The sequence below is a fragment of the Ambystoma mexicanum genome, chromosome 8 (genome assembly GCF_040938575.1).
Source record: "Ambystoma mexicanum isolate Mex_15411 chromosome 8, UKY_AmexF1_1, whole genome shotgun sequence".
Classification (NCBI taxonomy): Eukaryota; Metazoa; Chordata; class Amphibia; order Caudata; family Ambystomatidae; genus Ambystoma; species Ambystoma mexicanum.
This window is the reverse complement of record NC_090929.1, coordinates 2,437,759-2,450,490: the sequence shown is the minus strand read 5'-3', so window position 1 is coordinate 2,450,490 and position 12,732 is coordinate 2,437,759. Positions and strand designations below refer to the sequence as shown.

At 57.1% G+C, this 12,732-nt stretch overlaps 1 protein-coding gene across 2 annotated transcripts in view; it reads right to left on the bottom strand.

The window, feature by feature from the left end:
- Window positions 1–12,732, bottom strand: part of COL27A1 (collagen type XXVII alpha 1 chain) — a 1,990,256-nt gene that overhangs the window by 683,338 nt on the left and 1,294,186 nt on the right. For both annotated transcript variants that reach the window (XM_069609095.1, XM_069609096.1), the window contains exon 35: window positions 1,315–1,368. In XM_069609095.1, the coding sequence (XP_069465196.1) occupies window positions 1,315–1,368 (54 nt within the window). The remainder of the gene's footprint in view (window positions 1–1,314; window positions 1,369–12,732) is intronic.

The window sequence follows — 12,732 nt, the reverse complement described above, 5'->3', positions numbered from 1 at the left end:
GCAAGAGCTCCCCCTCACATCTAGAAGGACACATAGCAAGAGCACCCCCTCACACCTACAAACCCACATAGCAAGGGCACCCCCTCACACATACAAGGCCACATAACAAGAGCACCCCCTGACACCTAGAAGGCCACATAGCAAGAGTTCCCCCTCACACCTAGAAGGCCACATATCAAGAGCACCCCCTCACACCTAGAAGGCCACATAACAAGAGCACCCCCTGACACCTAGAAGGCCACATAGCAAGAGTTCCCCCTCACACCTAGAAGGCCACATAACAAGAGCACCCCCTGACACCTAGAAGGCCACATAGGAAGAGCACCCCCTCACACCTAGAGGCCACATAACAAGAGCTCCCCCTCACACCTAGAAGGCCACATAGCAAGAGCTCCCCCTCACACCTACAAGGCCACATAGCAAGTGCACCCCCTGACACCTACAAGGGCACATAGCAAGGGCACCCCCTCACACCTACAAGGGCACATAGCAAGGGCACCCCCTCACACCTAGAAGGCCACATAGCAAGAGCACCCCCTGACACCTAGAAGGCCACATAGCAAGAGCACCCCCTGACACCTAGAAGGCCACATAGCAAGGGCACCCCCTCACACCTAGAAGGCCACATAGCAAGAATACCCCCTGACACCTACAAGGACACATAGCAAGAGCTCCCCCTCACACCTACAAGGCCACATAGCATGAGCTCCCCCTCACACCTAGAAGGCCACATAGCAAGAGCTCCCCCTCACACCTACAAGGACACATAGCAAGAGCAACCCCTGACACCTAGAGGGCCACATAGCAAGGGCACCCCCTCACACCTAGAAGGCCACATAGCAAGGGCACCCCCTCACACCTAGAAGGCCACATAGCAAGAGCACCCCCTGACACCTACAAGGACACATAGCAAGAGCACCCCCTGACACCTACAAGGACACATAGCAAGAGCACTCCCTCACACCTAGAAGGCCACATAGCAAGGGCACCCCCTCACACCTAGAAGGCCACATAGCAAGAGCACCCCCTCACACCTAGAAGGCCACATAGCAAGGGCACCCCCTCACACCTAGAAGGCCACATAGCAAGAGCACCCCCTGACACCTACAAGGACACATAGCAAGAGCACCCCCTGACACCTACAAGGACACATAGCAAGAGCACTCCCTCACACCTAGGAGTGTGCAGGCCGTATCTATCAGGCATGTACACACACGTCACTCACCACCACACAGGCTCGTCATGCGCAAGCATTCCTCATTGTTACACCTGTCAGGCCGTGGGCAAGTAATGTTCACTCACACCAGTACTCACCCTTACGCCAATCAGGCCCTGCTCCCCAGCAATGCCCAGCGGGCCCAGGTCTCCCTGAAAGAAAGGCAGCATTATACCTTCACTTCTGACAATTCTGCATATCGGACAGTCGTTTTATTTTGCATAATACTGACATGTCATCATGGTTATTTAGTTGGTATCCATCATTCTCCTCATCCTATCTACTACAATATACTACAAGAATGGACAAAAGGCATTTAGGTCATTTCCCCTCAAATCCCGTCATTTCCCGTCATTTTCTGTCAATTCATATCAATTCCCATCCCATCCCGTCATATCCCCTCACATCCCTTCATTTCCCGTCACATCCCACCTTGACTGGCAAGGACATGAAGGTGACGATGGAGAAAAATTGAGGAGGCGCCTGGATAACATGGGCAGGGTCCTCCTCTCTCACACCAGGGTAAGGGGGAGGGTCGTGGCAAGTCGCCAAATGCAAGCAAAAGCCTGCGAAGGGCAACAAAAGAAGGGCGCGTGCCAACCGTCATATAAGCCGGTGGGCGTCCTGCTGCAGGAGTATCCAGCCCCAAGTAGGAAGCCCGCCGCACCGGAAGATTTGGAATAATTTTCCACCCACCCACCCTGCATGAGGAACAGTGGTACAGCAAGTCCTGGCCGTTGTCGTCACAGGACAGCGAGATAGTGTTTTGGTGACCATTGGCAAGATACAGACTCTGAATGAGCCATGGGAAAGCCAGAAGGGTCTTCACTCTTCTCGGGTCCAGCACCTCTTGGGGGCCTAAGCGGCGGGGGCGTCTGGTGGTAGCAATGAGGGCTCAGCTTCCCCGAATAAGCGGCACTCCCCCAGCCCAGGAACACCTGCAGGGGCAGGCGGGTCTCAGACACGAATGGTTGGGGGAGTTGGGCCTACTGTGGACTTTGTTCGGAAAAGGGGAGCAGAGCAGTAGCAGCACCTTCGGAACTATTTTCACTAAGTTGTTTGCAGTGTTTTGGAATTTATTATGTTGTGAAAATAAATCTGCAGCCTTTTTATGCCAAAAAGGAGACATGTTTCATTCTGCACCTCACTGGAGGGGATAGGAAAGGGGCAAATAGAATGAGCAAGTGTGATGCTACAAAGATGGACAAATGCCCAGGTTATCATGATGTGCACTTGCAGGGGCGTCCCTACACACAACTGGGTCCAGGACAGAATCGGGAACTTGAAAGAATGGAGCCCACGGCAACATCGGGCCACACAAATGCAGCTCACACTTGCGCACCTTTCAGACACAAACTCAATACTTACTCTTCAAGTAGCAGCTGGATGAGGCGTAAGGAATGCACCCCACCTCCCCACAATGCCTCGCCCGCTCTAATACACGCTTTATGCCACGGTCACCCTGAAAGCACCAGGCTCTCTCCTTCAGCCTGTGTGCACCCCGCAACCCACCCCCTGCACTGCGCTGCTCTATGTGCACCTACCGACCATGCTGCCTGATGTGCACCTACCGACCATGCTGCCTGATGTGCACCTACCGACCATGCTGCCTGATGTGCACCTACCGACCATGCTGCCTGATGTGCACCTACCGACCATGCTGCCTGATGTGCACCGACCGACCATGCTGCCTGATGTGCACCGACCATGCTGCCTGATATGCACCTACCGACCATGCTGCCTGATGTGCACCTACCGACCATGCTGCCTGATGTGCACCTAGCGACCATGCTGCCTGATGTGCACCTACCGACCATGCTGCCTGATGTGCACCTACCGACCATGCTGCCTGATGTGCACCGACCATGCTGCCTGATGTGCACCTACCGACCATGCTGCCTGATGTGCACCTACCGACCATGCTGCCTGATGTGCACCTAGCGACCATGCTGCCTGATGTGCACCTACCGACCATGCTGCCTGATGTGCACCTACTGACCATGCTGCCTGATGTGCACCTACCGACCATGCTGCTCTATGTGCACCTAGCGACCATGCTGCCTGATGTGCACCTACCGACCATGCTGCCTGATGTGCACCTACCGACCATGCTGCCTGATGTGCACCGAAATTGCTGCCTGATGTGCACCTAGCAACCATGCTGCCTGATGTGCACCTACCGACCATGCTGCTCTATGTGCACCTACCGACCATGCTGCCTGATGTGCACCTACCGACCATGCTGCCTGATGTGCACCTACTGACCATGCTGCCTGATGTGCACCTACTGACCATGCTGCCTGATGTGCACCTACCGACCATGCTGCCTGATGTGCACCTACCGACCATGCTGCCTGATGTGCACCGACCATGCTGCCTGATGTGCACCTAGCGACCATGCTGCCTGATGTGCACCTAGCGACCATGCTGCCTGATGTGCACCTACCGACCATGCTGCCTGATGTGCACCGACCGACCATGCTGCCTGATGTGCACCGACCATGCTGCCTGATGTGCACCTAGCGACCATGCTGCCTGATGTGCACCTAGCGACCATGCTGCCTGATGTGCACCTAGCGACCATGCTGCCTGATGTGCACCTACCGACCATGCTGCCTTATGTGCACCTAGCGACCATGCTGCCTGATGTGCACCTAGCAACCATGCTGCCTGATGTGCACCTAGTGACCATGCTGCCTGATGTGCACCGACCATGCTGCCTGATGTGCACCTACCGACCATGCTGCCTGATGTGCACTGACCATGCTGCCTGATGTGCACCTACCGACCATGCTGCATGATGTGCACCTACCGACCATGCTGCCTGATGTGCACCGACCATGCTGCCTGATGTGCACCTACCGACCATGCTGCCTGATGTGCACCGACCATGCTGCCTGATGTGCACCGACCATACTGCCTGATGTGCACCTACCGACCATGCTGCCTGATGTGCACCTACCGACCATGCTGCCTGATGTGCACCGACCATGCTGCCTGATGTGCACCTACCGACCATGCTGCCTGATGTGCACCTACCGACCATGCTGCCTGATGTGCACCGACAATGCTGCCTGATGTGCACCTACCGACCATGCTGCCTGATGTGCACCTACCGACCATGCTGCTCTATGTGCACCTACCGACCATGCTGCCTGATGTGCACCTACCGACCATGCTGCCTGATGTGCACCTACCAACCATGCTGCCTGATGTGCACCTACCGACCATGCTGCCTGATGTGCACCTACCGACCATGCTGCCTGATGTGCACCGACCATGCTGCCTGATGTGCACCTACCGACCATGCTGCCTGATGTGCACCTACTGACCATGCTGCCTGATGTGCACCTACCGACCATGCTGCCTGATGTGCACCTAGCGACCATGCTGCCTGATGTGCACCTAGCGACCATGCTGCCTGATGTGCACCTACCGACCATGCTGAATGATGTGCACCGACCATGCTGCCTGATGTGCACCTACCGACCATGCTGCCTGATGTGCACCTACTGACCATGCTGCCTGATGTGCACCTACCGACCATGCTGCCTGATGTGCACCTACCAACCATGCTGCCTGATGTGCACCTACCGACCATGCTGCCTGATGTGCACCTACCGACCATGCTGCCTGATGTGCACCGACCATGCTGCCTGATGTGCACCGACCATGCTGCCTGATGTGCACCTAGCGACCATGCTGCCTGATGTGCACCTAGCGACCATGCTGCCTGATGTGCACCTACCGACCATGCTGCCTGATGTGCACCGACCGACCATGCTGCCTGATGTGCACCGACCATGCTGCCTGATGTGCACCTACCGACCATGCTGCCTGATGTGCACCTACCGACCATGCTGCCTGATGTGCACCGACCATGCTGCCTGATGTGCACCTAGCGACCATGCTGCCTGATGTGCACCTACCGACCATGCTGCCTGATGTGCAACTAGCGACCATGCTGCCTGATGTGCACCTAGCGACCATGCTGCCTGATGTGCACCTACCGACCATGCTGCCTTATGTGCACCTAGCGACCATGCTGCCTGATGTGCACCTAGCAACCATGCTGCCTGATGTGCACCTAGTGACCATGCTGCCTGATGTGCACCGACCATGCTGCCTGATGTGCACCTACCGACCATGCTGCCTGATGTGCACCGACCATGCTGCCTGATGTGCACCGACCATACTGCCTGATGTGCACCTACCGACCATGCTCCCTGATGTGCACCTACCGACCATGCTGCCTGATGTGCACCGACCATGCTGCCTGATGTGCACCTACCGACCATGCTGCCTGATGTGCACCTACTGACCATGCTGCCTGATGTGCACCTACCGACCATGCTGCCTGATGTGCACCTACCGACCATGCTGCCTGATGTGCACCTACTGACCATGCTGCCTGATGTGCACCTACCGACCATGCTGCCTGATGTGCACCTACCAACCATGCTGCCTGATGTGCACCTACCGACCATGCTGCCTGATGTGCACCTACCGACCATGCTGCCTGATGTGCACCGACCATGCTGCCTGATGTGCACCTACCGACCATGCTGCCTGATGTGCACCTACTGACCATGCTGCTCTATGTGCACCTACCGACCATGCTGCCTGATGTGCACCTACTGACCATGCTGCCTGATGTGCACCGACCATGCTGCCTGATGTGCACCTAGCGACCATGCTGCCTGATGTGCACCTAGCGACCATGCTGCCTGATGTGCACCTACCTACCATGCTGCCTGATGTGCACCGACCAACCATGCTGCCTGATGTGCACCGACCATGCTGCCTGATGTGCACCTACCGACCATGCTGCCTGATGTGCACCTACCGACCATGCTGCCTGATGTGCACCTAGCGACCATGCTGCCTGATGTGCACCTACCGACCATGCTGCCTGATGTGCACCTACCGACCATGCTGCTCTATGTGCACCAACCGACCATGCTGCCTGATGTGCACCTACCGACCATGCTGCCTGATGTGCACCGACCATGCTGCCTAATGTGCACCTACCGACCATGCTGCCTGATGTGCACCGACCATGCTGCCTGATGTGCACCTACCGACCATGCTGCCTGATGTGCACCTACCGACCATGCTGCTCTATGTGCACCGACCATGCTGCCTGATGTGCACCTACTGACCATGCTGCTCTATGTGCACCTACCGACCATGCTGCCTGATGTGCACCTACTGACCATGCTGCCTGATGTGCACCTACTGACCATACTGCCTGATGTGCACCTACCGACCATGCTGCCTGATGTGCACCTACTGACCATGCTGCCTGATGTGCACCTACCGACCATGCTGCTCTATGTGCACCTAGCGACCATGCTGCCTGATGTGCACCTACCGACCATGCTGCCTGATGTGCACCTACCGACCATGCTGCCTGATGTGCACCTACCGACCATGCTGCCTGATGTGCACCGACCATGCTGCCTGATGTGCACCTAGCAACCATGCTGCCTGATGTGCACCTAGCGACCATGCTGCCTGATGTGCACCTACCGACCATGCTGCCTGATGTGCACCGACCGACCATGCTGCCTGATGTGCACCGACCATGCTGCCTGATGTGCACCTACCGACCATGCTGCCTGATGTGCACCTACCGACCATGCTGCCTGATGTGCACCTAGCGACCATGCTGCCTGATGTGCACCTACCGACCATGCTGCCTGATGTGCACCTACCGACCATGCTGCTCTATGTGCACCAACCGACCATGCTGCCTGATGTGCACCTACCGACCATGCTGCCTGATGTGCACCTACCGACCATGCTGCCTGATGTGCACCGACCATGCTGCCTAATGTGCACCTACCGACCATGCTGCCTGATGTGCACCGACCATGCTGCCTGATGTGCACCTACCGACCATGCTGCCTGATGTGCACCTACCGACCATGCTTCTCTATGTGCACCTACCGAACCTGCTGCCTGATGTGCACCTACCGACCATGCTGCTCTATGTGCACCTACCGACCATGCTGCCTGATGTGCAACAACCATGCTGCCTGATGTGCACCTACCGACCATGCTGCCTGATGTGCACCGACCATGCTGCCTGATGTGCACCTACCATGCTGCCTGATGTGCACCTACCGACCATGCTGCCTGATGTGCACCTACCGACCATGCTGCTCTATGTGCACTTACTGACCATGCTGCCTGATGTGCACCTACTGACCATGCTGCCTGATGTGCACCTACCGACCATGCTGCCTGATGTGCACCTACCGACCATGCTGCCTGATGTGCACCTACCGACCATGCTGGCTAATGTGCACCTACCGACCATGCTGCCTGATGTGCACCTAGCGACCATGCTGCCTGATGTGCACCTAGCGACCATGCTGCCTGATGTGCACCTACCGACCATGCTGCTCTATGTGCACCTACCGACCATGCTGCCTGATGTGCACCTAGCGACCATGCTGCCTGATGTGCACCTACCGACCATGCTGCCTGATGTGCACCTAGCGACCATGCTGCCTGATGTGCACCTAGCAACCATGCTGCCTGATGTGCACCTAGTGACCATTCTGCCTGATGTGCACCGACCATGCTGCCTGATGTGCACCTACCGACCATGCTGCCTGATGTGCACTGACCATGCTGCCTGATGTGCACCTACCGACCATGCTGCCTGATGTGCACCTACCGACCATGCTGCCTGATGTGCACCTACCGACCATGCTGCCTGATGTGCACCGACCATGCTGCCTGATGTGCACTGACCATGCTGCCTGATGTGCACCGACCATGCTGCCTGATGTGCACCTACCGACCATGCTGCCTGATGTGCACCTACCGACCATGCTGCCTGATGTGCACCGACCATGCTGCCTGATGTGCACCTACCGACCATGCTGCCTGATGTGCACCTACCGACCATGCTGCCTGATGTGCACCTACTGACCATGCTGCCTGATGTGCACCAACCATGCTGCCTGATGTGCACCTACCGACCATGCTGCCTGATGTGCACCTACTGACCATGCTGCCTGATGTGCACCGACCATGCTGCCTGATGTGCACCTACCGACCATGCTGCCTGATGTGCACCTACCGACAATGCTGCCTGATGTGCACCTACCGACCATGCTGCCTGATGTGCACCGACCATGCTGCCTGATGTGCACCTACCGACCATGCTGCCTGATGTGCACCTACTGACCATGCTGCTCTATGTGCACCTACCGACCATGCTGCCTGATGTGCACCTACTGACCATGCTGCCTGATGTGCACCTACTGACCATGCTGCCTGATGTGCACCGACCATGCTGCTCTATGTGCACCTACCGACCATGCTGCCTGATGTGCACCTACCGACCATGCTGCCTGATGTGCACCTACTGACCATGCTGCCTGATGTGCACCGACCATGCTGCCTGATGTGCACCTACCGACCATGCTGCCTGATGTGCACCTACTGACCATGCTGCTTGATGTGCACCTACCGACCATGCTGCCTGATGTGCACCTACCGACCATGCTGCCTGATGTGCACCTACCGACCATGCTGCTCTATGTGCACCTACCGATCATGCTGCCTGATGTGCACCGACCATGCTGCCTTATGTGCACCTACCGACCATGCTGCCTGATGTGCACCTACCGACCATGCTGCTCTATGTGCACCTACCGACCATGCTGCTCTATGTGCACCTACCGACCATGCTGCCTGATGTGCACCTACTGACCATGCTGCCTGATGTGCACCTACCGACCATGCTGCTCTATGTGCACCTACCGACCATGCTGCCTGATGTGCACCTACCGACCATGCTGCCTGATGTGCACCTACCGACCATGCTGCCTGATGTGCATCGACCATGCTGCCTGATGTGCACCTACCGACCATGCTGCCTGATGTGCACCGACCATGCTGCCTGATGTGCACCTACCGACCATGCTGCCTGATGTGCACCGACCATGCTGCCTGATGTGCACCTACCGACCATGCTGCCTGATGTGCACCGACCATGCTGCCTGATGTGCACCTACCGACCATGCTGCCTGTTCGTACAGCCGCTCCCACTCACCCTCACTCTACATCTAACATTCATATCAAAGCCCACAGGCCTATCCCATTCACCTTCTACTGACCTGCATCACCCACCCATGCATTGGCTGCACCTCATACTGCGTGCTCCCCACCTATGCACTCATTCTACACCTCCATCTACCATCCCCAGGAAATGCCCACTCATCCTCCTGCATTCACTCAAACTACCTTGCCATTACACACAATCAACACCACCCTGCCTCATGCCCATGCAATGGCCACTCCTCAACCACACACAATCTACACCACCCTGCCCACCCTGCCTCATGCCCATGGAATGTGCACTCCTCAGCCACAAACAATCTACACCACCCTGCCTCCTGCCCATTCAATGGCCACTCTTCAGCTACACACAATCGACCCCACCCTGCCCATGTCCATGCAATGGCCACTCCTCAGCCACACACAATCTACACCACCCTGCCTCACGCCCATGCAATGGCCACTCCTCAGCCACACACAATCTACACCACCCTGCCCAATGCCCATGCAATGGCGACTCCTCAGCCACACTCAATCTACACCATCCTGCCTCACGCCCATTCAATGGCCACTCCTCAGCCACACACAATCTACAACACCCTGCCTCACGCCCATGCAATGTCCACTCCTCAGCCACACACAATCTACACCACCCTGCCTCACGCCCATGCAATGGCCACTCCTCAGCCACACACAATCTACACCACCCTGCCTCACGCCCATGCGATGGCCACTCCTCAGCCACACACAATCTACACCACCCTGCCTCACGCCCATGAGATGGCCACTCCTCAGCCACACACAATCTACACCACCCTGCCTCCTGCCCATACAATAGCCACTCCTCAGCCACACACACTCGACACCACCCTGCCTCATGCCCATGCAATGGCCACTCCTCAGCCACACACAATCTACACCACCCTGTCTCATGCCCATGCGATTGCCACTCCTCAGCCACACACAATCTACACCACCCTTCCTCATGCCCATGCAATGGCCACTCCTCAGCCAAACACAATCTACACCACCCTGCCTCATGCCTATGCGATGGCCACTCCTCAGCCACACACAATCTACACCAGCCTGCCTCACGCCCATGCAATGTCCACTCCTCAGCCACACACAATCTACACCACCCTGCCTCACGCCCATGCAATGGCCACTCCTCAGCCACACACAATCTGCACCACCCTGCCTCACGCCCATGCGATGGCCACTCCTCAGCCACACACAATCTACACCACCCTGCCTCACGCCCATGCGATGGCCACTCCTCAGCCACACACAATCTACACCACCCTGCCTCCTGCCCATACAATAGCCACTCCTCAGCCACACACACTCGACACCACCCTGCCTCATGCCCATGCAATGGCCACTCCTCAGCCACAGACAATCTACACCACCCTGCCTCACGCCCATGTGATGGCCACTCCTCAGCCACACACAATCTACACCACCCTGCTTCACGTCCATGCAATGGCCACTCCTCAACTACACACAATAGACACCACCCTGCCTCATGCCCATGCAATGGCCACTCCTCAGCCACACACAATCTACACCACACTGCCTCACGCCCATGTGATGGCCACTCCTCAGCCACACACAATCTACACCACCCAGCCTCACGCCCATGAGATGGCCACTCCTGCGCCACAGACAATCTACACCACCCTGCCTCATGCCCATGAGATGCCCACGCCTCATGCCCATGCGATGGCCGCTCCTCAGCCACACACAATCTACACCACCCTGCCTCATGCCCATGCGATGGCCACTCCTCAGCCACACACAATCTACACCACCCTGCCTCATGCCCATGCAATGGCCACTCCTCAGCCACACACAATCTACACCACCCTGCCTCACACCCATTCAATGGCCACTCCTCAGCCACACACACTCAACACCACCCTGGCTCATGCCCATGCAATGGCCACTCCTCAGCCACACACAATCTGCACCACCCTGCCTCACGCCCATGCGATGGCCACTCCTCAGCCACACACAATCTACACCACCCTGCTTCACGTCCATGCAATGGCCACTCCTCAGCCACACACAATCTACACCACACTGCCTCACGCCCATCTGATGGCCACTCCTCAGCCACACACAATCTACACCACCCAGTCTCACGCCCATGAGATGGCCACTCCTGCACCACAGACAATCTACACCACCCTGCCTCATGCCCATGAGATGCCCACTCCTCAGCCACACACAATCTACACCACCCTGCCTCATGCCCATGGGATGGCCACTCCTCAGCCACACACAATCTACACCACCCTGTCTCATGCCCATGCGATGGCCACTACTCAGCCACACACAATCTACACCACCCTGCCCATGGAATGGCCACTCCTCAGCCACACACAATCTACACCACCCTGCCTCATGCCCATGGAATGGCCACTCCTCAGCCACGCACAATCTACACCACCCTGCCTAATGCCCATGCGATTGCCACTCCTCAGCCACACACAATCTACACCACCCTTCCTCATGCCCATGCAATGGCCACTCCTCAGCCAAACACAATCTACACCACCCTGCCTCATGCCCATGCGATGGCCACTCCTCAGCCACACAAAATCTACACCACCCTGCCGCATGCCCATGGAATGGCCACTCCTCAGCCACACACAATCTACACCACCCTGCCTCATGCCCATGCGATGGCCACTCCTCAGCCACACACAATCTACACCACCCTGCCTCATGCCCATGGAATGGCCACTCCTCAGCCACACACAATCTACACCACGCTGCCTCATGCCAATGCGATTGCCACTCCTCAGCCACACACAATCTACACCACCCTGCCTCACGCCCATGCGATGGCCACTCCTCAGCCACACACAATCTACACCACCCTGCTTCACGTCCATGCAATGGTCACTCCTCAGCTACACACAATCGACACCACCCTGCCTCATGTCTATGCGCTGGCCACTCCTCAGCCACACACAATCTACACCACACTGCCTCATGCCCATCTGATGGCCAGTCCTCAGCCACACACAATCTACACCACCCAGCCTCACGCCCATGAGATGGCCACTCATGCGCCACAGACAATCTACACCACCCTGCCTCATGCCCATGAGATGCCCACTCCTCAGCCACACACAATCTACACCACCCTGCTTCATGCCCATGGGATGGCCACTCCTCAGCCACACACAATCTACACCACCCTGCCTCATGCCCATGCGATGGCCACTCCTCAGCCACACACAATCTACACCACCCTGCCTCATGCCCATGGAATGGCCACTCCTCAGCCACACACAATCTACACCACCCTGCCTCATGCCCATGGAATGGCCACTCCTCAGCCACACACAATCTACACCACCCTGCCTCATGCCCATGCGATTGCCACTCCTCAGCCACACACAATCTACACCACTCTTCCTCATGCC